Source organism: Balaenoptera borealis (assembly GCF_965194805.1).
Source record: "Balaenoptera borealis genome assembly, chromosome: 20".
Lineage (NCBI taxonomy): Eukaryota > Metazoa > Chordata > Mammalia > Artiodactyla > Balaenopteridae > Balaenoptera > Balaenoptera borealis.
Window position 1 is genome coordinate 42,950,225 of NC_138879.1, and position 27,347 is coordinate 42,977,571.

The 27,347-nt window shown below is 39.7% G+C and overlaps 1 protein-coding gene across 3 annotated transcripts in view; it reads left to right on the forward strand.

Moving 5' to 3' along the window:
- MYO1D (myosin ID) overlaps positions 1–27,347 on the forward strand; it is a 349,962-nt gene that overhangs the window by 179,050 nt on the left and 143,565 nt on the right. For all 3 annotated transcript variants that reach the window (XM_082370869.1, XM_082370871.1, XM_082370870.1), the window contains exons 17-19: positions 12,269–12,492; positions 16,077–16,221; positions 17,084–17,188. In XM_082370869.1, the coding sequence (XP_082226995.1) occupies positions 12,269–12,492; positions 16,077–16,221; positions 17,084–17,188 (474 nt within the window). The remainder of the gene's footprint in view (positions 1–12,268; positions 12,493–16,076; positions 16,222–17,083; positions 17,189–27,347) is intronic.

Genomic DNA, 27,347 nt, shown 5'->3' on the forward strand with positions numbered 1-27,347 from the left:
AGACATCCTCATAAAGATTTCCAGTGTTAACTCTTCTTAATGCCTGACCAGGTAGGATCTGACTTAGATTCATTCCACTCACATAAGTTTGATCCAAATAGAACATTTCTCCTGTCATACTCATCAGCCGTAGCTGGTAACTCATTTGTATTTCAAAGAATCCAGAGCTTTAGTGGGCATTTCACACATCTTTAATTATGGATAATCTACTAGAGTAGACACAGTTTCCTGCCATTCATGAAGTGATTGTGAAATAAAGGCTCTCTCCTATTTGTGATTGAGACCACTCCTCCACATAGAACTTACATTTTAACAAGACAAATTCTTTTTATAGACACACATTTAAAGTTTTTTTCTAAGAGATGTGCAATTTATTTATTTTTATTTATTATTTAAATTTTTTGGCCACACCCCGAGGCATGTGTGTTCCCCGACCAGGGATCAAACCCACACCCCCTGCATTGAAAGGCAGAGTCTTAACCACTGAACTGCCAATAAAGTCCCTAGACACATATTTGATTTTAAAGTAGGGAGGGCCTTTCTGAGTTTAGCAGCAGCAAAAGAAGAATCATAAGGGCAAAGGTTGATAAATATCTCTGAATAAACATTTAAAATTTCTGTTTCTCAAAAAATATCATTGTATCACAATGTGTTCAGTTGCAAGGAAGGGAGAAGGGGAGAAAGAGAGAGTAGGAGGGAAGGGGAAAGGAATAGAGGGGAGGAGAGGAGAGGGAAGGAGAGGGGAGGGGAGGAGGGGAGAGCGTAAAAAGAAAACTCAACTCAGACGGGCACAGAGTATAACGGGGATTTATTTCATACATCAGGAAGCCTTCTCTTGGGTCATCTTCTTTCTCAGTGTGGCTCCCCCTTGTGGTTGCCAGATGGCTGCCAGCAGTTACAGAAGCCACGTTTCGTTATTCAAGGAAATCTCTTCTAGAAGTACTTGGACATTCTCTCTGAAGAGTGAGACATTTTCTTTCTCAGAAACACCTAGAAAATGTCTTCTCATGTTTTATTAGCCAGGACCAATAACCATGGCCAGGAGATGTTAAAAGGCAAAATGCTAAAGAGCCTTTGTAAATGTAATAAAAGTTTAGCTTATTTCATGTATAAAAAGCCCTTACAAATCATTATGTAAAATTACAAATATGTGATGGACAAAAACAAGGAATGGAAAGAGAATTCACCACAGAAAAAATTCAAATAGCCAGTGAATTTTTTATATTCCTAATCAAAGCAATTGAACCATAGCAACAATATGTTATCCTATATCAATCTAGTTAATTCTTTTTAACTCTTCGCATGGTAGAGTTTGGAAATGAATACTTTAGCATGTGGCATTTGGAAATGTAAATGAGTCGCAGCAGCAATTCTATTTCTAGAATTAGAATTAGAATATGTACAATGATACTCCTAAAATGATATTTTAAATTGCAGAAAACATCAGAAATACCACACAGTAGGAGGTTGGTTAACTGAATTATATGCATGTATCTGGTTGAGTACTGTGAGGCCGTTCAGAATCACATTATAGGAGGATATTTGATCACATGGGAAAATGTGCTTGATGTATCAAATAAAAAACATTGCAAAGCACTTTATGATAATTATGTGATCTCAGTTTTGTGTAAAATATGTATGTAACCATAAAAGAAAAATGAATACATTTGACCGCACACAATTTTTTTAAAAGACAACTTCTGTATGGTAGTATACCATAAATAGTACCAAAAGATCATTGGCCTACTGGAAAAAATATGTAAAATGCTAATAACAAAAAGATGATTCCCTTAATTTATAAAGAGCTCATACAAATCAATAAAAGACAATCCAAAGAAAATGGATTTAAAAAATAGAAATATGCCGTTTATAAAAAAGAATTTTAAATGACTGATAAAAATATACACATTATATTTATATTTATATTAGTTGAAAAATTAATTATATTCCTGTTGACATCCATTTTAAATCTGTTCTGACTTGATTGGCATATAACTAAGAAACGTCAGTCTTCAAATATTGTTATAAAACATTTCTTGGGAAAGAAATAGATTAGGTAGTAGGATTTTTCAGATTTGTAAGTACAAGGTTGTGTTTCCGATAGGATTTTCAGTAATATAGTTACAGCTATGTGTACAAGTATAAAACCTCAACATCACTGAGAAAACCTAGCATTTCAGTTTAGATTTTTCTCTAAATAGTAGCATTTCTGTCTGTCTCACCACAGCATTTTTCCAGCATGAGCTACTTAATACTCTGATCATAATAGTGTGTTGCCTACTATTATGATAAATCATGCACCCAACAGCGCAGTTGTATTCTTTTTTTTCTCTTTGGCATTGAGTTATGACCAGGAATGATCTTCATAGTTTTTTAATCATATTATGTTGAACTTGTGTAAATTTGAACTGTTGAAAAAGTATCTGTCCTTAGTAAGTGTACTTTTTCTTATCCTGCCATTTCGCCTTACATTAATTACAGTCTAAGACAGAAAAATAAAAAGAGGAAGCATATTTAATGTTTACCCAAGTAATCTAAGGGGCCTTTTCCAAATTATTTCCTTTCCCCCAACATTCTGAAATCCCCCCCCCCAGGAAGCATCATCACCCCACATCACCATTGGTGTGAACACTGGGAACCAATAGCATATTTGGGGTACAGGGATACATTGAAGAGCGCTGGTCTCAACAAAACCCTGCTGGCACCATCACCCATTGCCTACAGCCAGAGCCAGACTCCTAGCAAGAGCTGTTAATATGAATCACATTCCTCTGTAGAAGCAGGGTTTTAGGTCTGAAAAATGACTGTTTCTCAAAGCCAGGTGTTTGCCAGCAAAAAATATATTAATGTATGACTTCAAGAAACTTATGTCAAATGTATTCCCTGCTGTTTTTTAATGTTGAATTATTAGTAAGAGAAACATAAAGCAGCAACGTACAAATATATGTCAAGCATAAGTGCTTTAAAAACCTATTTTTAATGTATATCAAGTGTCTAGCATAAGGCCTAGTACATAATAATGAAATAATGTTTTCTCTCCCTAGTCTGAGGAGTCATAACAGTAATCTGATGAAAATCAAAGATAGTGGTTGTCAATGCCATGTGCACTTTAGATCAGAAAGAACCTTTAACACTTAAAAATTTTTGTTCATTATCAGTAGCTGTTAAGATAGAATATGAGTATGTGCTCTTATAAATCATCTAGTGTAACATCCTTGCTTTACAGCCGAAGCACCTGAAGCCTGCAAAGTAGTCTGTAGGGAATGCTGGCCTCTCCAGGGAAAGATTCTTTCCACTCTACCCCAACTCCCTGCCAGACAGGGAGCTGTCCCTCTCGCAGTGCTGGACTTCTTGAAAGAGCCTCACTGTGACAGGAATTCAAGCTTCTTTACATTGAGGTTTCCATTGTTGTGGCCTTTGACCAGATCTCACTTTTTAGGGGATCAGTTGTAGTTGTTTCCCAGTTATCTCATAGGCATGTTTGGTTTTTCCTAGAATATCATAGGTGTCCCCTGTTTTCCTCTGTGTCCCCGATAGAAACCAAACATACAGTAGGAATTTGGGAAATTCTTATAGAATGAACAAATGCTCAGTAATGCTTATGCCACCATGGCATGTTTTGGGATGGCATATATTGATCCCCTTCAAAATGAATGAGTAATCTGTGTACAAAGGGTTCTGTAGTTAAATTTTGGTTTTAAATTTTAAAAATTGAAATGTTTTTTAAATTTTGTTGAACAAAGTTAAAATAGGTTTACTTACATAGAACTTCTTAGAGCTTTTAATATGCTAATGTACATTATGAATCTCCAAAAAGGAATTGCAGTATGCAGCCTTCCTGAACTTACTGAAAATGGAACCCTTTTTTCAAGGAGCATTTCAAAGGCCTTATGTTCCAGAATTCACTTTTGAAACTCTATAGAAAAGAATGTTAGGATGCACCTTTGGCTGGTCCTTTCAAATACCAGTTATTATCTGAGTTTTTGAGAGACCTAGGGAACCATTCAAAATTGAGTTCATTTGCAAGCGTCTGAAACAAAGGTTACTGGGTTTTGGGGGGTTTTTTAAAGGATTTCTGCATGTTCTAGATGCTAGACATAAAGGAAGAAAAGTCAGAACATTTGTTACATAAGATAAAAGCCCAACCTGTCCCCTGACTGGTTGATGAGCCACCTCTGTCTTGGATGACAGTGGATCTGGGGGTGGACAAGGCAGCAGGTGTCTTCACACAAACTTAAAACATCCCCAGATGCCTCGTTGGATCTACTGAAATGCCCAAACACTTGACCCAAACCCTGAGGTTCTATGTCAAAAAGCAGTTCTGAAATAGACTTGACCTGACCGATATTTGAAGATGAATTATCAACTTTGTAACTCTTAAGAAAAAAAATTTTTTTAACCAAACAGAAGAAAGCAACCACTTCAATAGAGCTCCACAGGCAGTTTACTTTTGAACAAGATTGAATCCTGAAAGGCCCATCAGAATTACTTAACCTGTTAGCTGGAGTAATTTTGTTTTCGTTTATCTTCAAACTAATTGCAATTTGGGTTTTGACAGAGTTAATGTTGAGCTAGTCTTCTGACAATAATTGACTAAGAGGTTCAATTGCTTCTTGAAGTTACAGTTACAAGGAGGTTGTCAGACTATAGCATCATCATATTAGGCAACAGTTGTATGCACTAAAGAATTTCTAGGCTAATGGATCTGGAGAAGGCCATATAGAAAATGTATGAGTCCCAAATGAAGGTCACAAGTCAAATAACTTGGCAAGTTAGTCTGCCAGACCAAGGTAAAGCTCAGGGGTGATCATTTCTAAATTACACTCACACGCACATAGTTAAGTTCATCAGGATAATTTATAATGATCAGGCTCACACATGCTCTTTTTTTTTTTTTTTTTTTTTTGGCGGGGTGCGGGTCTCTTTATTTGAAGGTTTTACATCTGTTTATTGACTGAAGATCTGGTTATTTCATTTCTTTCTTTAATTTTTATTTTATATTGGAGTATAGTTGATTTACAATGTTGTGTTAGTTTCAGGTGTACAGCAAGGTGATTCAGTTATATGTATACATGTATCTATTCTTTTTCACATTCTTTTCCCTTATAGGTTATTACAGAATATTGAGTAGATTTCCCTGTGCTATACAGTAGGTCCTTGTTGGTTATCTGTCTTATATATAGTAGTGTGTGTATGTTAATCTCAAACTCCTAATTTATCCCTCCCCTCCACCTTTCCCCTTTGGTAACCATAAGTTTGTTTTCTAAGTCTGTGAGTCTGTTTCTGTTTTGTATATAAGTTCATTTATATCATTTTTTTAGATGCCACATATAAGTGATATCATATGATATTTGTCTTTCTCTGTCTGCCATACTTCACTTAGTATATTTCATTATTTCTTAATTTCTCCCCTGGGTCATCTGAAATGCTATTAATTTATCTGTAAAACCAAGGAATTTTGTGTCAAAATTTATGCTAAGAACTTACAAATTATATTCACTGGGTCTTAGTTTCTTCTTGGTACATATTAACCTGCTATTCTGGTAAAAACATGGGTACCGCACTAGCATTTTAAAAATAGCACATCAGGTCTTTATTCATTTTGTCCCTCATAGAGATATTTGGGTTGAAGAGGAATAACTCAGAAAATTTTTTCTGTCTTTGAATCTTCCTTTAAAATAACTCCTAGGAGGGGCCTTCCTTTAAAATGACTCCTTCGTTAACCAATCATGAAATATTCCAAAATGGGTGTCGTATTCTAAATATGATGGGGTATATGGATACCAAAGATAGATTTTGTGTGTTTTACAATTTGCTCAGAGTTCAGCCTGGTACCTAAATAAATTCTCCTCCACCACAACTCTTTAGCAACCATATACTGTCAGAACTCAGCCAAAATGACTGTATGGAGGACTTAAGGCTAGAAATAGAAGAAAGATGCTTCTCCCAAAGTTGTCCCTAGGCATGGAGGGCCTCGGAAGCTTGGAAGCTGGAATTTTGAAGGATTTCGGTTGTAGAAACTAAGAGAATATCCAATTCAAGGCAACAGGGAGCTGTTTGAGAACAGGCAGAAAAGACCCAACACCCATAATGACTAGAAAACAAAAACATGGAGAACTAGAGAAAAACAGAAAGCTGACCTGTGTTTGTTTCTGAAGCTAAACTGAAGCTGTGTAATTGACCTACTTCTTAACAGAGTGTTACCTAGAATCCTACATCTTTTGCAAAGTGTATCTTGTACTTTAATGACTGACAGATGTTGCTTTGAAATGCTTGACCACCAAGGAAGAGGAAAACATGGTCGAATTAAGATGGCATTATAAAACATCTGGTTAGACATGACAGACTGTGCTTATATCTACTCCTCTCAAAACCCCTCAATCAGCAGTAGGGGATGAAAATTGGAGAAACCCACAAGGACAAATAGAACCATAATGGAAACAACAGCAGAAAAGAGGCATCATCATAATTTTGGAAGTAAGTGAACATGTGGTTAGTCCCCCAAGCTGGTGGAGAATGCTGAAATCTAAGTGCCTGCAGACAAGCAAGCCAGGTTACCCAACCATGGGGCTGTAGGAAGATTCAGGATGGGAAGGACCAGGTACCTCTGTAGGTAGGGGTGAGGGGTAGAGCTGGAGGAGTAGAATGGTTGAAACTCTGTATAAAGAGCAATTATAGTGACTTCCCTGGTGGCACAGTGGTTAAGAATCCACCTGCCAATGCAGGGGACACGGGTTCCAGCCCTGGTCTGGGAAGATCCCACGTGCCACAGAGCAACTAAGCCCGTGTGCCACAACTACTGAAGCCCGCACTCCTAGAGCCCGTGCTCCGCAACAAGAGAAGCCACCGCAATGAGAAGCCCGCCCACTGCAGCAAAGACCCAATGCAGCAAAAAATTAATTAATTAATTAATTAATTTAAAAAGAGAGCAATTATACATCCAACTCTCCTAACCTCACAAAGTTGGACGAGCTACCTCAGTCTCATTCTGATAGAAGACAAGAAGTTTACTCTGAAGAAATTGAACCAGAGAAGCTCTGGGCTTGGGGACATCATGCACCAGTGGAGGAGAGGGGTCAGGCACCATGTTGAAATCAAGTAAATTAAGCGAAAGTCTAGATACGAAAGATTTCCTCCAGCCCCCTTCACTCAGAATTCTGGCAGCAATGAGAAAACAGTTTAAGGTACAGACATTGCTGGGGTCCCCCAGAGATGGTTGGTCCCCACCTAGTCACCCTGTAGTGAAGTCCACCACCCACAAAGCACACATACAGAGCTTCCAAGTGGCTTTTCACTTTTCAGTGAATGGACAGCCAAGGATCCCTAGACATTCAAGCAAGACCTCTAGCTCAAAAGACCAAGACCAAGACAAATGGGAGAAGAGGGGATTTATAGGTAACAGATGCAATGTGGGGAGCAGCATAAAAAGTAAAACCATAATTCATCTGCTTGAGAGGAAGGATGCTTTTGTAAAACAAGAACAACATGCTTTTAAAAGGGATATTTGGAGAACGAAGATGAGTTCTTGAAAGTGGAAAACGTGACAGCGAAAATGAAAGATTCAATATCAGGCTTGCAAGATGAAGTTGAAAACATTCAGCCACTCAACAAATACTATTTTTTTTTTAAACATCTTTATTGGAGTATAATTGCTTTACAATGGTGTGTTAGTTTCTGCTGTATAACAAAGTGAATCAGCTATACATAAACATATATCCCCATATCTCCTCCCTCTTGCGTCTCCCTCCCACCCTCCCTATCCCACCCCTCTAGGTGGACACAAAGCACCGAGCTGATCTCCCTGTGCAATGCAGCTGCTTCCCACTAGCTATCTATTTTACATTTGGTAGTGTATATATGTCCATGCCACTCTCTCACTTTGTCCCAGCTTACCCTTCCCCCTCCCCATGTCCTCAAGTCCATTCTCTACATCTGCATCTTTATTCCTGTCCTGCCCCTAGGTTCTTCAGAACCTTTTTTTTTTTTTTTTTTAGATTCCATATATATGTGTTAGCATACGGTATTTGTTTTTCTCTTTCTGACTTACTTCACTCTGTATGACAGACTCTAGGTCCATCCACCTCGCTACAAATAACTCACTTTCATTTCTTTTTATGGCTGAGTAATATTCCATTGTATATATGTGCCACATCTTCTTTATCCATTCATCTGTCGATGGACACTTAGGTTGCTTCCATGTCCTGGCTATTGTAAATAGAGCTGCAATGAACGTTGTGGTACAGGACTCTTTTGGAATTACGGTTTTCTCAGGGCATATGCCATACGACCCAACAAATGCTATTGAGTGGCTACTATGTCCTTGGCACTGTTCCAGGCAGTGGAGATTCATCAGTGAGCAAAGGAAGCAAAGATCCCTGGCCTAGTAGAGCTTAAATTCCAGTAGAGGGAGAGCATAAACAATACAATCATATGTAAATTACAGGTGTTATAGAGTGTTAAGTGCCAGCGGCAAGAGAAGAAAATAGAGCATGGTACAGAGAGTGGAGAGTACCAGGAGGGGAGGGTGGACAAGGGGAATTTTTCCATAGATGGTCAGGGCCGGGCTCATTGGGAAGGTGACAGCTGAGCAAGGACTTAGAGAGTGAGGAAGATAGCCATGTGATATCTGGAGGAAGATCCTTCCAGGCAGAAGGAAAGGCCCTGAGACAGGAGGCCTGTGCAGGGTAGAGCAGGGCCCAGTGTGGCTGGAGTGAGCCAGGAGAGGACAGTGGAAGGAGCTGGCCGGTGACAGTACCAACTCATGTGGCGCTTGTGGGCCAGGGGAGGGACTTTCTTTGGCTTTCACTCTGCGGGAGCTGGAGCACCGCGGCAGAGTTTTAAGCAGAGAAGTGACATGATCTGACTTTGGTCTTAAAAGGATCACTCAGGGGACTTCCCTGGTGGCTCAGTGGTTAAGAGTCCGCCTGCCAATGCAGGGGACACGGGTTCGAGCCCTGGTCCAGGAGGATCCCATATTCCGTGGAGCAACTAAGCCCATGCGCCACAACTACTGAGCCTGCGCTCTAGAGCCCGCAAGCCACAACTACTGAGCCCGTGCGCCACAACTGCTGAAGCCTGTGCGCCACAACTGCTGAAGCCCTCACGCCTAGAGCCTGTGCCCCGCAACAAGAGAAGCCACTGCAATGAGAAGCCCACTCTTGCTGCAACTAGAAAAAGCCCGTGTGCAGCAATGAGACCCAACACAGCCAAAATAAATAAATTAATTAATTTAAAAAGAAAAAAAGGATCACTCAGCTGCTGTGTTGAAAATTAACTGTAGGGGGTCAAGGTACCGAAGAGAGGAATTGTGTCTAAAATTCAGTAGCAGGGATGTGTGACCTGTGGCCCTAATGTTCTCTTTTTATACCTCAGTGTGTCCTCCAATTCACCCGCTCTGTTCGCCTCTATCCTCGGTTCCACCTAAGAAATGACTTGCTTGCCCTCTCCGTCAGCCTGATCCCTGCCTTGTACCTTCTGATAACTTCCTTTCCCAGATCCCATCAGGTCTCCTTCAGGGTTCAGCCCCCACTCTCTTGCATCAGATCCTAAAGCACGTAAGGTCTGGTTGGTTCCACTTTTAGTGTTCATATTGTTGAATGAGGGCCCCTCTGGCTCCCTGGTTTTTTGCTGAACCTCTCTAGGCATAATCAAATGAGCATTAAGCATTTGCTTATTGAATATAACATTTAATTTTCCCCCTTTAGACGCTCTATCATCAGGCTAAGTCCTCTCTGGAGGTAATCTTTGTATGACTTGAAAAACCCCACAGTTTAAGCTCTTTAAACAAAGAGGGAAACGGGAAGATCTGTCTCATACCTTAAGTTCCAACCTTCAAACCCTTCATGAGACGATCAACCACAGCCCTTCTCCCACACAAAGTCCTGGGGAGCATATCCGTTTATAAGGCATTATAAGGGAAAATACATGAATCATTTTTTTGCATAGAAATCATTTGCCTCCGTAGTTTTCACTGCCACTTTTTCTCTGATGTTAGAAAAATAAATAAAGCCGAAGGGACTTCTGATAAAGTTGATGATATTACTGCAGGCTTACAAAATTCCTTTCTCCCAAATAATATAGTTAATATAACAGATGTAATAATGTAAACACTATGGACTTTAAATTTTTGATGTAATTATTATTGGGATTATAAAGGAGAGGTAATAGTGATGGTAGGAGAGCTAAATCACCAATTTCTGTAATTTGGATAGGGTCTCAAAGGATCCACCAAGAAATAACAGTATATATGTATTATACAGCATATGTGTATACTGTGTATATGTATGTGTATACATATAAATAAATTATATGTGTATTTAACTGTCACGAGAAGAAACAGTTAAAATAGTTGGCATGAAATGACACTGTGAGATGGGGAGGTGGGCTTAGGTGGGCAAGGGGAAGGGCTGCTGTCTTTTTTATAGCATTTTTGTGCTATCTGATTTTTCAACTACACAAAACCTAAATAAACTAAGGACACAGATGAAATCTAAAAGGTTGCCCAAAAAAAAAAAAACTACCCCTTAAAAAGCACCTACTTATACATTTTTTTTCAGATTATACTAGAGTCTAACCAAAAACATTTAAATAAAAAAATCTTTATAAAACACTTTTTGAAAATTATAAGATTGATTTCCTATATAGATGTGGCTCCAGGGGGGTCTTAATTTCCTTCCTCTTAAAAAAAAAAAAAAAAAGCAACAAACAGTATGAAACTTTAAAAATGTGTTTTCTTTAAAAAATTGAATTCCAGATTTCTACCTTCTAATTGTACTCTTTTGGTTTTTCAAGATACTAAAGAAGGGACCTTTATTTTAGCACTTGGGTGAAGGCCTGACAAAGCCATGTGCGTGATAGATTCGTCCACAAGAAGCGAGGCATCTTGACTAGAACAAGTTACTGTGCTGATGCCACACGCAGCAACGAGTGACTTTTCACTGCCTCTTTGTCTTTATATATTCTGTTTATACGTGAGCTCCAGGTTCATCCGAAATTGCTCCTATGTCGTGTTTCCCTCACATATCATGGTTTTTCTTGACCCATTAGTTCCTCTTTGGGGTCCGTGGATGACCTCCTCATATTTGTACAGCAGGCTGGAAAGGGAGGGCTTTGCAAGCACATGGTACCTGTTGAGGAGCCTTCGTGAAGACCAACCTAAAATGGCTGAATAAAAGACGTATCATACCAGTTTTTCTGAGAGAAAGTGGTGGGCACAGATGGGGATCTAAGAAGAAATAAAAGAACCCTGAGTGATCCTGGAGAACCCATACTGTGGGCTTTGAACTGGAGGTTGAATATCTTGGTCCTGAGAGGCCAGAGACAGGGAGGGAAGTAGTACCATCAACCTAAGAATTGGGACAGTCATTTAAGTAGCAGCAGTGAGTATCACCTGGAGCGTGATCCCGATGTGTACGAGGAGTTTATCCAAGAAAACAATGAGGAAGTTTGGGGTCTTGGGACTGTAGTAGCAGAAAGGGAAAGAAAGGGATTTATACTGGAAATACCGTGGAAGAAAGAATACGTTTGGTGGTAGAAAGCGTATTTAGGCGAAGAGCCAATAATGAAGATTACACCAAATTTCTTTTTACTTGAGAGATTGAGAAGTATGGGGTCCTGAAAAAAATATAAGTATCTGTGACTTCACCATGTTTGGATAAAGCAGGCACTGAGACGTTTACGTAATGTCTGATTGATTTCTGATCACTGAAAAAATTTAACAGATTCATATTAGTAATTTGTTTTTTACCCTTTCTCCAGGAATACATCTAAATTCTTGGGAGTTTACCTGGGGAGGGGGGCTGCACAGACTGTGTATAAATCAGTTCATACATCCAACGTGACATTACACTAGTGGCCAATGTGTATAATCTATGCAAAGCTAGGTTTCATAAGAGAATTATGGATGCTGATGGCTTTGTGTTCTGACTCATCTTGCTTCCTTTCAACATTCTTAAAATATTTATCCAAAGATAATGGTATTTTGGCTTTCTTCTTTACACGACCGTAAAGTTAGAACAGGGCTCTGCTTCAGAATCCGCACACGCCTCCTTTGGAGATAACGAACAGCTAGACACTGAATCAAAATGAGGGACGTGACTCCTAGTGCCATCTGTTGGTGGCAGGCAGAATTGACATGCTCTGGCTGATTTTGTGACGCATACAAATTGCCAGGTTGAGCTTCTAAGTAAAGGAGCTTCTGTGATTTCAACGTGATCTACTACTCAGCCAACCAGCAACATTTTCCTTTTTTTTTTCCTCTATTGCGAAGGTGTGGCGGGGCACCCTGGCCCGTATGCGGTACAAGAGGACCAAGGCAGCTCTGACAATTATCAGATACTACCGTCGCTACAAAGTGAAGTCATACATCCACGAGGTGTCCAGACGCTTCCACGGCATCAAGACCATGAGGGACCACGGCAAGCACGTGAAGTGGCCAGCCCCTCCCAGAGTGCTCTACCGTTTCGAGGAAGCCCTACAGGCTATTTTTAATAGGTAAGGACTTGGTATGTGCTGCATCCATTTGTGGCAGTACACGTACTGTATAAATTTACAGATCTGAGACCGTGACATTAGCTCTACCATTTGCTACATGACGTTGCTTTTACCTTGTGTCTCCACCTTCATAGATTTCACTTTCAAAGGGCATTTGCCTACCCCTCCAAATAATAGAACTGTCCATTTATTTTTCCATTAGCAGTAGACAGCAGTATGCCACAAGGCCTGAATCAAGCCAAGTTTAAGATAAGCTAGTGGCATGATGTCTCTACTTTCTTTTATTAGCAAAAAGATAACTTTATTAAAATCACCACACGTCACTCACACTAGGAAGTCTGTTCATCCTTTCAGAGCAGGGGTTCTCTATCCCGCACCTGACATTCACAAGGAGTTTATAAAACACACTGATGCCCAAGTCCCACCTCCAGAAAGTCCTGTTTAATGGTGCCGGGGAGAGGAGCCCAAGCGGAGGTCCTTTTTAAAGTTTTCCAGGTGATTTTAAAGTAAAAGGCAGAAAACACTGTTATAGAGCAAGCTATTTTTTTAAACAAATAAGTAAATAAATTAATTAACACCCATGTAACATTTGATACCTTTCCAGCTAATCTTCATTTTTTTAATAAACTGCCCTGAATCTGACTTTGTAGTTATTCGTAGCTCCTTTCTCCTCGCTTTTTGAGCTTGTTTGTTGACAGCGTGCACCAGATCTGTTTAGCTATGTCTTAGACACAGCCATCTAGTTGCATAAACTAAGCTGATGGTTCTCAAATGTGGTCCTTTGGCATTTATGGTATTCCACCAAGAACACCATGAACTAATTAACGTATTGATGTAATTGATGTATTGAATGTAAATCAATGTACTGAATGGCAGATATCAAAAGAAAGAAAATGCATGCAAGGAAAACTCTTTAATACGTATCTCATTTGCTTTTAAAAAAATGATTGCTCATAAAAAGAAAAAAATAAAACAGTAGAGCATTATTGAAAGCAAAAGCACCCCAGCCCTCCATTCTCCCATACAGTACTATAAATGTTAGCTGTAAATCTTGGCAGCCTTTTTACTGCACAGATAAATTTTTTTTCATGAATTGTATCATGTCACCTGCATATTTGACATAATCTAAAAAGTGATTACATGATACATGAATAAATGCTCATTTTTTTTGAAGTGACATAGGGACTTCCCTGGAGGTCCAGTGGTTAAGACTCTGTGCTCCCACTGCAGGGGCATGGGTTCGATCCTGCTTGGGGAGCTAAGATTCCACATGCTATGCGGTGCGACCAAAAAGAATTTTTTTAAGTAAATAAAGTGACATAATATAAAAATTTGCAGGATATAAAGTTGAAATCCTCCACACCTCCTCTTGTCTCTCCCCATTTTCTTTCTTTCCCCTTAGATAACCACTCATTAACAATTAGTTTGTATCCTTCTAAATCTTTGTCTGTGCGCTTACAAACACATACACACATAAGAGAAGCATGATACAGTGGTTAAGAACACACACCCTGGAGCCTGGGTTCATATTCTAGCTCTGCCACTGACTAGCTGTGTAACCTTGGGCAAATGAGTTAACCTCTCTGTGCCTCAGTTTTCTTATCTGTAAAAGGGCCATAGTCATAGCACCTGCTCGTAGGGTTGTTGAAAGGATTATGAGTAAATATGTATAAAGCATTTCAGATAGTGCCTGACACATAATAAGTACTATGGAAATGTGTGCTTATACTGTGAGTGTGTATGCATTTGGGTTTTTTCCCCTCTCTTTTTTCCACAAGGAGGAATATATGTATGGTTATATGACTTTACTTAAAAATAAGTCTTGGAGACCTGTCCATCACAATAAGTAAAGATCTATGTCATATTTTTAATGGCTGCAAAGAATTATTGATTTCGATGATGTCGCACTATAGCCTGTACAGTCTTCTTTTTTAGACTTGGAGGTTTTATGTATGGCCTAGAATTGATTATTTTTTGTAAAATTCAGTTTATTCATTCAGCAAGTATTTACTCAACACCTGCTGTGTCACAGACACTGACCTAGGTTCTAGGGATACAGTGACAAACAAGAAGGATGTGAAATACTGTCCCAGCCTTCTTAGGGCTTATAGTCAATGAGCATTTTGAAAATAATATATCTGCTCTGTGTCTTGACTGTACACACACACACACACACACACACATTGAATGAATCTTGCCAGCTGTGTTAATCTAGTTCAAAGGCACACTTTTTCTGTAAAGGGCCAGATAGTAAATATTTTAGGCTTTGTGGGCTCCATATGGTCTTTGTCACATATTTTATCTTGTTTGGTTAAACACGTAAAAACTATTCTTAGCTGTATGGGCCGTGTTTGGCACAGGCTGTAGTTTACCAACCCCTGGTCTAGTCACTGTATCATATTTAATTTATTCTTGCATTTTTGATCTGTGGAATCCTGAGAGAAGTGTGTTAAAGGATTTTGCTGTGATTGTGGGGTCTTGTTTTCCTCTAACATCTCCGTGTGTGTCTAATCGTACTTAAGCTCGCTCCCACTCCTCCTAGTAACTCTTTCTCATCCCGGGAAGGCTGGGAGCCTTCCTCACGCCCAGCTTCTTCATGTGGTCAAAAGGCTGCTCACGTTTCCGGCGGCAGCTGTTGTCGGCTACACGTGTTTAAAGATGGCAGTTTGCTTGATCAGGATGAGAAGTGTGTGCTTCTGTTTGCCATGGGTCTCTGGAGTCAGTCAGCTGTGGACCCTGTCCTGGGCCACTGTGGGCAGTGAAGAGGGGAGAGGCTGACCAGGCACAGGGCCCCCTTGGCTCTGTGGATCCTGGCCCCGGCTCTCCCTCTGACACCCCCTCCTGTTCCCCTCCCCCAGGCCCCTGCTCCAGCTCACAGGACTCCTTGCTTGTCCTCTCACACACCAAACCAGCTCACACTTCAGAGCCTTTGCACTCACTGTTTTCTCTTCCTGGAACAAGTATCCATACAGCTGGCTCCTCCACTTCCTGCTCACATATCCTCATCAGGGGTGCCTCCCAGACCACCCTCTGTGACTAACACCTGCTCCCTGGTCCTTCCCTCTGCGGCACTCCTGTCCCCCTTTCCTTGCCTTATTTTCTTCCATAGCACTAATCACATCATCCATCCTGTGTACTTAAGCATTGGTTTGTACCTTGTCTGTCTGCTCTCTAGACTATCAGCACCTAGCAGAAAGGACCTTCATCTGTTTGTTTACTGCTGTGCTTCCACTCCCTAGAACAGCATCTGGAGTTTAGTACGTGCCTAGAAAACATTTGTTCAATGAATGAGTGATGAATCCGAAGTTCCTACACCCTAACTATAGATATAAGAGAGTCCACATATCACTAGATTCTGGTTGCTTCCAAAACACGCAAACAGCAAAGGAAGTTTTACCAAAAATCTCTGTCCACATACAACTATGTGTATTTTAACATGTTCTGTGTATATTTTGGAGGCATTTTACTTTTTTTAGGGTAGCACGCAAGTAATTTAATTCTATTTAATGGCTGCTTCAGTTATTTTTGAGAATGAATGGGATGTGATTTCTAAAGTCTCATACATTTTGCTTGTTTACTTATAGATGGAGAGCATCCCAGCTCATCAAGACCATACCTGCTTCAGACCTGCCCCAGGTTAGGGCAAAGGCTGCAGCTGTAGAAATGTTGAAGGGCCAAAGGGCTGACCTTGGGCTCCAGAGGGCCTGGGAGGGCAACTATCTTGCTTCGGTAAGTCCAGGAGGACAAAGTGGAATCCACTCCTGCTCCCCTAACAGAGAAAGAGAAGGATTTTTCTCCAAGTGTTTGTAGAAAGACTAAGACACCTTCAGAAACTAAATTTCTATGAGAGATACTAAACTAAAAGACTTTATTGCTTCTCAGTGTACGATATTTGATGTTTCCCTCACTTTAAAGAGAGTTCTCTGTCTTGTATCCATATGAATTACGTACATTCAGTAATCTGGCTTTGATCATTTAAACCTTCCCTTGCATAAGTGAGCAACTATTTTTAATTACCACCTTTGTATCAATTATCTCCGAAGCTGGATTTCATCCTCTCTCCCATTCCTTATTTTTAAAATATTCTAGGACCATTGGTGTTATAATAACCCTTTAGTAGCTTATCATCTGGGATGGGGAGGTAAAAAGTACATGTGTGAAGTTATGTGAGTAGAGTTATAAAGCAGTAAAAGACTGCCTTCTCATCTAAAATGTTAAGCAGGGCTTCCCTGGTGGCGCAGTGGTTAAGAATCTGCCTGCCAATGCAGGGGACACGGGTTCAATCCCTGGTCTGGGAAGATCCCACATGCCGCAGAGCAGCTAAGCCCGTGCGCCACAACTACTGAACCTGCGCTCTAGAGCCCGCGAGCCACAACTACTGAGCCCGCACGCCTAGAGCCCGTGCTCCGCAACAAGAGAAGCCACCTCAATGAGAAGCCTGTGCACTGCAACGAAGAGTAGCCCCCACTCGCCACAACTAGAGAAAAGCCCGAGCGCGGCAACAAAGACTCCACGCAGCCAAAAATAAATAAATTTTAAAAAAACAAAATGTTAAGCATACTCATTTTATCGTGTTTCCTTGATCTTTCAGAAGCCAGATACACCTCAGACCTCAGGCACATTCGTCCCCGTTGCGAACGAACTGAAACGGAAGGACAAATACATGAACGTCCTCTTTTCCTGTCATGTCCGTAAGGTAAGGCAAGCTTGAAACAGACCTCCTTGGAAAGAAAAGTCTGATTCAGGTGAAACTGACTTAGCTATGACCACAGTAAAACAGAACAATAGGTACATAACTGGCTTCATCATCAGTGAGCTCTACCTGTATATATATGGTGAGGCATTGATGGAATGGCTGAAGTGACTACAAGTTTGGGGTTAGGCTATAAAGACTAATTAGGGAAGTGAATATTTTTGGTAGCCATTTCTTTTTAAGACAGGAGAAGGGGAATCTCCCTGAGGTCAGGGATTTGTGTTTTATTGCATGTATCTTTCATAGCACTTTGTCTATAGCATACTGGTCTGGCTTGTATTTAACGGTCATTCAGTACTTTTTATACATGTTTTATTATGATTTTTTTAAAAAACAGGGAACGGGGAGAAAACGTAATTTGGAAAAGGGAGAAGGACATAGTGAGACTTGGAAGTGGGGTGGAGGGGAATTATGTGCTATGACTATATTTGCGTATCTGAAGCAGGACACATGAGGACTGTTTTTTACCTGGGAATGAGAGCAGTTGAGCAAGGGGAAATATGGAAGCTGGAAAGTGGAAGGAAAGGGATATAGTTGGTGTTTAAAACCTTAAAACACTTGTTTTCAAAAAATAGAGGGAAAACTGAGATAATTGTAAAAGAGCATTTTGAAAAATTATGCAAATAAATTTTAAAATACCAATGAAATGGGTGAATTTAAGAAAAATATTGCCTAGATTGACCCCAGAAATGATATTGACATAAATATGCCAATATTCCAAAGGAAGAATTAAGAAAATTATCAAAGAATTACTTATAACAAAGGTCCAGATTTAGGTGATTTTAGAGGTGTTTTGTATCACATCTTCAAAAAGTGCATAATTGCAGTATTATTCAGATCAAAATAGTGAAATATTATTTTTCAACTGTAAATTTAGCAAACTTTAAAATGTTGATAACAACCAGTATTCTCAAGGGTTTGGGGAAATGCTATTGGTAGGAGTATAAGATACAGTCCTTTTGAATGGACAATAAATAACACAGACCAGGACTTCCCTGGTGGCACAGTGGTTAAGAATCCGCCTGCCAATGCAAGGGACGTGGGTTCGAGCCCTGGTCCGGGAATATCCCACATGCCACGGAGCAGCTAAGCCTGTGAGCCACAACTACTGAAGCCTGCACGCCTAGAGCCCAAGGTCCGCAGCAAGAGAAGCCACTGCAGAGAAGCCCGCATACCACAACGAAGAGCATGAAGAGTAGCCCCCACTCGCTGCAACTAGAGAAAACCCACGCGCAGCAATGAAGACCCAATGCAGCCATAAATAAATAAATAAATAAATTTTTAAAAATAAATAAAATAAAATACACAGACCACTTTATCTAGGAATTCCATAACTCAGGATTTATCCTGCAATATATTTACACATATATCCAAAGATAGATATATGAACAGTTTCATACATTGTAGCAGTCAAAAAACTGGGTGAAAAAACATAAGTATGCATCAGTATGTGATTGGATTAATAAATAATCATGTATGTACACAATAGAATACAGTGTATCTACTAAAATGAATGAAAGGATAAAGGTTAAAAAAGCAAAAGGACAAAATATGTGTAACTGTGGTTTTCAAGACAGTGCACATGCGGGAGGGAGGGACTGGGAGTTTGGGGTTAGTAGATGCAAACTGTTATGTGTAGAATGGATAAACAACAAGGTCCTACTGTATAGCACAGGGAACTATATGCAATATCCTGGGATAAACCACAGTGGAAAAGGATATAAAAAAGAATGTTTATATGTGTATAACTGAGTCACTTTGCTGTACAGCAGAAATTAACACAACATTGTAAATGAGCTATACTTCAATTTAAAAAAAAAAATACAGTGCACGTCCAGCAAGGAAAGGCAGTGATCCCCAAAGGATGAGAAACAAATGAAGTGATGAGCCCTACAATTAGCCAGTTTACTTCCTGGAGAGAGTTCTGGTCTGTGGCGTGAGCAGGGGGCAGCCAAGGCAGAGCTGCGAGCTGGGAGATACTAAGACAGCTAGAGTTTGCAGCGCAGAGTACCGGAGCAGAGAGAGTGCACAGAGAGAACTCCAGAGATCTTCAGAGGGTCCACTTCAGGTATTCAGCCGAGTAGTTCAGCACATGCATGTGAGGAAACCACCCAAGGCTTGGGAAAGAACCACCCAAAGAATTAGAGGTAACAATACCCAGTGCTCACACAGGGTTGCAAGTAGTGCCTGTCTCTGCAGCCAGATTGGAAAAACCTCATGATTCATGGGACATTGGGTAGAATCCTAACAAGAATCTTGGCCTCAGTGGTGGGGTATAATTAGCCCTGACTAAACACTGCCCTAATCCCACCCAACAAATCACCAGAAGAACCAAGTAATCTAACAGTGTCCCAGAACAAAGCCCTCAAATATTTACAGGAATACATAATATCCAGCACTCAGAAGATAAAATTCAGAGTGCATGGCATCGCCAATCAAAAATTACCAGGCATACAAAACAGCAGGAAACTATAACCTAAAATGAGAAGAAAAATCAATCAAACTGATCCAGAACTGACACAGATTATAGAATTAACAGACAAGGTCATTAAAACAATTGTTTTAATAAAATATGTATATTTTATTAATATAAATGAAAAATATAGTGTCTGAGGTTTTAAAAAAATACACTTGATGGAATTAACAGTTTAGACATATGCAGAAGAAGAGTAAACTTGAAGATATAGCAATAAAACTACCCAGAATGAAATACATGGACTTCCCTGGCGGTCCAGTGGTTAAGACTCCATGCTTCGGGCTTCCCTGGTGGTACAGTTATTAAGAATCCACCTGCCAATGCAGGGGACATGGGTTCGAGCCCTGGTGCAGGAGGATCCTACATGCCGCGGAGCAACTGAGCCTGTGTGCCACAAATACTGAGCCTGCGCTCTAGAGCCCGCAAGCCACAACTACTGAAGCCCACGTGCCTAGAGCCCCTTGCTCCGCAACAGGAGAGGCCACCGCAATGAGAAGCCCGTGCACCGCGGCGAAGAGTAGCCCCCGCTCACTGCAACTAGAGAAAGCCCGCGCGCGGCAACCAAGACCAAAAATAAATAAATAAAATAAATAAATTAAAAAAAAAAAAAATGACTCCATGCTTCCACTGCAGAATGAAATACACGGGGTGGGGGGGCGGGGGGAGATGCTTCCCCGAAAGAACAGAATATTAGGATGCCATAAGCCAACTTCAGGTGGCCTAATATAAGTGCATGTGGAGTCTCTGTAAGAGAGAGGAGGAGGGAAAATTTTTTAATATTTGAAAAAATAATGGCTGAAATTTTTCCAAATTTGATGAAAACTATAAATTCATCAACAGACATCAAACACAAAAAAACATGAAGAAAACTATACCAAGGCACAACATGACAAAAAACTGCTTAAAACCAGTGATAAAGAGAAAAGAGACAGAGGAAAGAGGTGAGGATGCATCAGATTTTTTGTCAGAAACAATGCAAGTGAGAAGACAGTGGAGCACCAACTTTAAAACTTTTTTTTTTTTTTTAATTTTCATTTATTTATTTTTGGCTGTGTTGGGTCTTCGTTTCTGTGCAAGGGCTTTCTCTAGTTGCGGCAAGCAGGGGCCACTCTTCATCGCGGTGCGCGGGCCTCTCACTATCGTGGCCTCTCTTGTTGGGAGCACAGGCTCCGGATGCGCAGGCTCAGCAGTTGTGGCTCACGGGCCTAGTTGCTCCACGACATGTGGGATCTTCCCAGACCAGGGCTCGAACCCGCGTCCCTTGCATTGGCAGGCAGACTCTCAACCACTGCGCCACCAGGGAAACCCTAAAACTTTTTTTACTGAAAGAAAAAAAAAAAAACCTGTCAACCTAGAATTCTGTATCTAGCAAAGGGTATCTTTCAAAAACCAAAGTGAAATGAAGACTTTTTTAGGCATGTCTGAAGATATGCACTCATAGGAAATGTTAAAGGGAGTCCTTCAGGCAGAAGGAAATGTGGACATACCCCAAAGAATGAAGAGCAAGGGAAGTGGTAGCTACATGGGTAAATACCTAAAATTTTTCTTATCGCTTAAATCTCTTTAAAAGATAATTGACTGTACTGCAGTGTTCATAGCAGCATTCTTCACAGTAGTTAAAGGTGGAAATAACCCAAATGTCCGTCAACAGATGAATGAATAAAGAATATGTGTGTCCATTCAGTGGAATACTGTTCAGCCATTAAAAAAAAAGGGGGGAGGGGAATGAAATACATGCTACAATGTGGATGAACCTTGAAGATATTATCTAAGTGATAAGACACAAAAAGACAAACATTGTGTGATTCCACTTCCATGAAATATCTAGAACAGTCAAATTAATAGAAACAGAAAGTAGAATGGTGGTTACCAGGGGCTGGGGGGAGGGAGTAATGGGGAATTATTATTTAATGGATATTAGTGTTCAAATATTCTATGGAAAAAAGATCAACTCAGTATAATACAGACTTTTTAACAAAATAGCAGCTTGTTTTAAACTTAGAATGAAATACACGTCTCCAAGAAAAGCTTGCTGTCAGTAGCTTGGGGTGGTTACCAAAGTGTAGAGTCTAATTCTGAACTCCTAGATCCAGAAACTCTATTTTATAAGTATACCTAGAGCTGATCAGACAACCAAGAAATGACTTTTGCTAACCAGATGCACACACCCACACAAAACAGTATAAGCCATGATGCCAGTTTTTGAATTTGACAAAGGAATGTACCATTTTAGTGAATTCATTTAGTGAATTTATCTACTATCTAGGATACCTTCCTTTCTAGTATCAAGATATCTGGGAAGTCAAATTAGTCATCAGAACAACTGATCAGAGAGAGTTGGATGGTTTTGAGAATTACATCATCTGCTATAGAAAAGCCTGGCATCTCTGGTTCTGTCTTTCTAGTGATAACAATTTGATGTCTGACAGCATGTCTCTCCCTGGGTCCTACTGCATAAAAACTGAAAACTTTTTAGTCATGCTTCTGTATTTCTAAGTTCCATGCAAAATAATACAGTGTATTTCTTCACATTATAGCTTAGATAATGTCATCTTTAAAAACTTTTCAATCCCCAAGGATGTACCGAGGGAAACTTGATATGATTTTACTAAAGCCCTCTTCTTTATGCTTTGGTTCTTTTCAAAACAGCCACTTTCCATTAACTACAATTATAAAATGTCCTTTAAGGTCGGAGACCTGTGTAAATAGTTAGTTGCACCCATAATGTGTCCTCTCCTGGTCTGACTCCAGGGAAACTTTATCTCTGGCCCCCTGTGGAGTTGATGAAACCTACAGACAGATCTCTGGAGGTGTTCAGGCAAGAGCAAGTGATAGGGATTTTTCTCTGGTTGAGGGTTTTAGCTTGGGTAATAGAATACATCAGATGAGATCTTATCTAACACTGAGTCTGTGATCTAGTTTTTCTTTTACATTATGAATTTAGGAGGACAAAAATTGTGTCCCTATGCCAGAACTACTTTAAGTAAGTCTGAATTTACAAATTCACATGTGTATGTAAGACATTTGTCTTTTCCGTTTTGATTGAGCTAAGTTTTGCAACTCAAAGCTTTTCCTTCGTTACATCAATGTCCTTCCCACTCATTTGATTCATGCTTTAAGGATGATTTGAGTTGCTAAACCTCAAGGTAAAGTCTTTTGACCTGTTCTCTTTAGAAATTACATTTCTACATTAAAAAGAATGAAATGTTTCTAAACAGTGCTTCAGTGGAACTACTGCTTTTAGGTTTTTGTTTGTTGGTTTCCAGATTAACTCATGGACACATCATAAGAAGAGCTATACCCTCCACTTTACCACTGTGCCTATTGTTTTTCTGAATCTTGTGTGACCTTGTGAAATTATGCAACAAGTTTTGTTTTTTTCATTTTCTTTTGCAACACACATATATTTCTCAGCGTGACTTCACAAAAGATGAGGAGCCCTACTTTTACTTGTTATTCAGATTCTATTTTAGATGTTCTCCGTTTTCCATATTCTAAGATGGATACAAATGACTAGTGTTCTCCCAGAGGGTTTTCACAAACCAATGTTCCATTGAATATGAATTTGTTTTTTTAAAAGAGTTCCACAACTAAATGTGTTTGGGAAAGGCTGGGTTAAACAGTTAAACATGCTTTTTAAGTGCAGAATTCTATGAGCCTTTGATGTATCCCTGGGATCTGAACACCACTGGTGGGGTGGGGGGGGGGGCGGTGAGGGAGGAGGAGGGTGTTTGCAGTTCCTCAAACCAGCTTGACTTGGAAACCTGTCTCTCACAAAGCATTGCACAAGGCTAGGGTTGTGCAAAACAACTTAGAAAAACGCTGATGTAGAAGCTCTGCAACCACCTTGTTTCAACTCTTATGACAAGTGCCAGTTCTCTTTTATGGCAAAAACCGTTGCTATGTGAAGTAAATAATTACTACCAAGACTGGTTATTACTTTACCACATAGACTCTGTTTTTCTCTTAATTACAGATACCATTTTTGTCAAGTTGAAGACTGGAAAATATGCTCTGTGTAAAGGAATGTTTAGAAAATGGACTGATTTCTAAGACTATGAGGCAAAGGGGAGAAGACAATAAAATTCAAACTAAAACTTGAAGTTTAGTTTGCTATATCCTACCTATAGCAATATATTCCACTACATCCTACCCTACCTATCCTAATTTAGTTAACTGTATCACAACTATACCTTCTGGTCTACTAAGGGGAAGGTTCTTAGTTGGTTCTTTCATTGTTTTCTTTTGTTTTGTTTTGTTTTGCTTTCCTTTTCCTTTCAGTCACTGAGACACATGACATGGTAGTTGTTCAGAAATTTTTAGTGCTTGGTATCTTGATTTAAATATTACCCAAATCTAAAATTGAACCGTCCTCATCAACAAGTTGTTAACTACTTATTTACAAAAATATCCTGTGGTTAATTCTGTCTGTTAGGAAAAGATTTACCTGCAAATGTGGGCATTCTCTGACTCTCTAGCAAAGTAGCACTCTGTAGCATCAGACACGTACATTTTCTCCCAAACCCATTATCCAGTTTTGTTTTCTTTATGTGAAATTATATTTATATTTATTTATATTATGTTTTTCTTTCTATGAAATTACTTTCACTTTTTAGTTTCTTATCTATCTCAACTCCCATCTACCAGTCTCAGATTCCTATTGTTAACAGAGGACTTCATGTCATTCCTTTGTATGTCATCAGCAGTTTTTAAAGTGCTTGAAAATGCACATTGTAAATTTTGGGGAAAAAAATTATCAAATTACTTAACTTGAGTAAATGCTTACCAGTATAATTTTTTTTCAATTAATAGGAGTTGGGTGCTGGATTTCAAAATGTAGAAATAAATAAGCTCAATCCCATCTTTAGATTTCTGGTAATAAAAAGACACATTACTCAATGAAATTGTGAGTCTAAAAGAGATCTTAGGGACTTCCCTGGCGGTCCAGCGGTTAGGACTCCGCGCTCTCACTGCTGAGGGCCTGGGTTCAATCCCTGGTCGGGGAACTAAAATCCCACAAGCCGCACAGGGCAGCCAAAAAAAAAAAAATTCTTAATAAAAGTAAATAAAGAAATAAAAGAGATCTTAGAAGGGTAGCTACTACCAAGCAACGCGTCATTGCAAATACAGACTCGGAACCACTGAGGACAGCTTCTCTGGTCCATTGGCATTCTGTGTGCAGAGTCTTATAGTGATGGCTGGTCGTAAACGTCTTGCCCTCCAGGGACTTAGACTCCGAAGGGAAAAATTAAATTAATGCATGGAAAAGATACTTTATGAGAGAAAAGAAAATGTACAAGTAAATCTCAACAATTTCAACAAGGAGAATAAAAAATAACAAAACAGTAATCCGTGTGCTTATGTAGTACATGCCATGTTAGGGAGCTTTTCATTACAGAGACAGCTGACGAATAAAATGGCTGCCAGCCTCAGAAATAAAAAAGCGAGAAGTCCGAGGTTGCCCTTTCTTCAGTGAAGACATGAAGTTTTTCCACGACCCAACTGGGCAGTGGGGACTGAAGCTGTTGAGCCACTGTGCTTTCACTTGCCACTGGGGAGATGCTTTTCTTACATAATGCAGCCTCCGCAGTGTGCTGCAGCCGTCTTCCATCTGTTTTCCAGCCAGACAGTTCCTGTCGTCAACACTGATTGGCTCATGTAGGGAAGAAGACTTCTTGAAATTATCCTGTGGGATTAAAAGTGCTCTCAAAGCCTGTTGACTTCTCTGGTGGCGCAGTGGTTAAGAATCTGCCCACCAATGCAGGGGACACAGGTTCGAGCCCTGGTCCGGGAAGATCCCACATGCCGCAGAGCAGCTAAGCCCATGCGCCACAACTACTGAGCCTGTGCTCTAGAACCCGCGAGCCACAACCACTGAACCTGTGAGCCACAACTACTGAAGCCCACACGCCTAGAGCCCATGCTCCGCAACAAGAGAAGCCACCACAATGAGAAACCCGCGCACCACAACGAAGAGTAGCCCCCGCTCGCCGCAACTAGAGAAAGCCCGCGCGCAGCAATGAAGACCTAATGCAGCCATAAATAAATAAATAATTTTTAAAAAGAAAGTAAAAACAAGCTTTTAAAAAAAAAAAAAGTGCTCTCAAAACCCACTGATAAGCAAGGATGTACTAAGTCCTACAGGTTGCCCACTTCTGTACTGGGGGCTGTGAGGTACAAGAAAAAAGGCACCATACGGTCATTACCCTCAAGGAGCTTCCAGGCGGGCTGGAACACAGGAGTACTGTTCATGAAATAGTAAGGCAATAAATAAAAACCTGCCCTGGATATCTGAGATTCTACATTGTTCTTGTTCTGTTCATGCATTTGTTTGTATTACGGTATAATTCATGTACAGGTAAATGCACAGATCTCAAGTATACAGTTCACTGAGCTTTGACTAGTGCATACACCTGTGTAAATCACAACCCCATCAAGATACAAAGCATTTCCATCACGAGAGAGAGCTCCCTCAGCTCCCTTCCCAGCCAAGCCCCACCACTACCAAAGGCAACCACTGTTCCGATTTCTTTTACCACAAATTAGTTAAGCTGTTTCTTAACCTGCATTAAAAAAAAAAAAAAAAGAAATCCTACAGTTGTATGTGAGATTTTTACTTTGTTTTGAAGTGAATTTGTTAGTCTTATTTATGACTATTTTGATAACTTATTTGTAGCTATTTTATAAGGAAAGTAGCTTTTGGATAGACTTCCAATTTTAAGACAATCTGTATAACCTTTGATATTGGCTCAGTTAATTAGAGCTCGATTAGTGAGGATATAGTCAGTAGATTTATTATCACAAGATTAATAAGTAAAATCAACCTCTTTTGCTAAACATAGCTTCAACTATAAGTTTAAAAAACACAGCATTCCACACAGCTATTTTAGCAAGTATATTTTTCATGACAAGCATCCATGGTCTAAAAGTTACAAGTCAGCTGTCCTTAAAATTATTAAAACATTCCAATTATTAAGTGAGAACTTCTGCCTTTTAATAAGAGAGATATAAATAGTAACTCCACTTCATACAGAGACTAAGGATAGATGTAACTGAATTGTCTTGGTTTTATAAGCATCGGCCAACCTTCCTTCCTCCCTATCATTTTCTCCAAGCAAAGAGTAATGATGTAGCCAGTGTTTTCCGTTAGCAAAAGCACTTAGACTAATAGTTTCTCCTATTCTCAGGTATCCTGCTTTAAAAGTAAAACCTGTGCTTTTTAGTTTCAGGGTCAGTTTTTTGTTTCATTCTTAATTCTGCATATATCCTATATATTGATTCTACAACTGTGTTGTAGAAGTTCAGAAAAAAGCCATGAAAAAAAGAGTGAAATAATGTCATTTGTGGCAACACGAATGGACCTAGAGATTATCATACTAAGTGAAATAAGCCAGACAGAGAAAGGTAAATATCATATGATATCACTTATATATAGAATGTAAAAAACAAAATAAGATACAAATGAACTTATTTACAAACCAGAAATATAACCACAGACATAGGTAACAAACTTATGGTTACCAAAGAGGAAAGGGGTGGGAAAGATAAATTAGGAGGTTGGGATTAACATATACACACTACTATATATAAAGTAGATAACCAACAAGGACCTACTGTATAGCACAA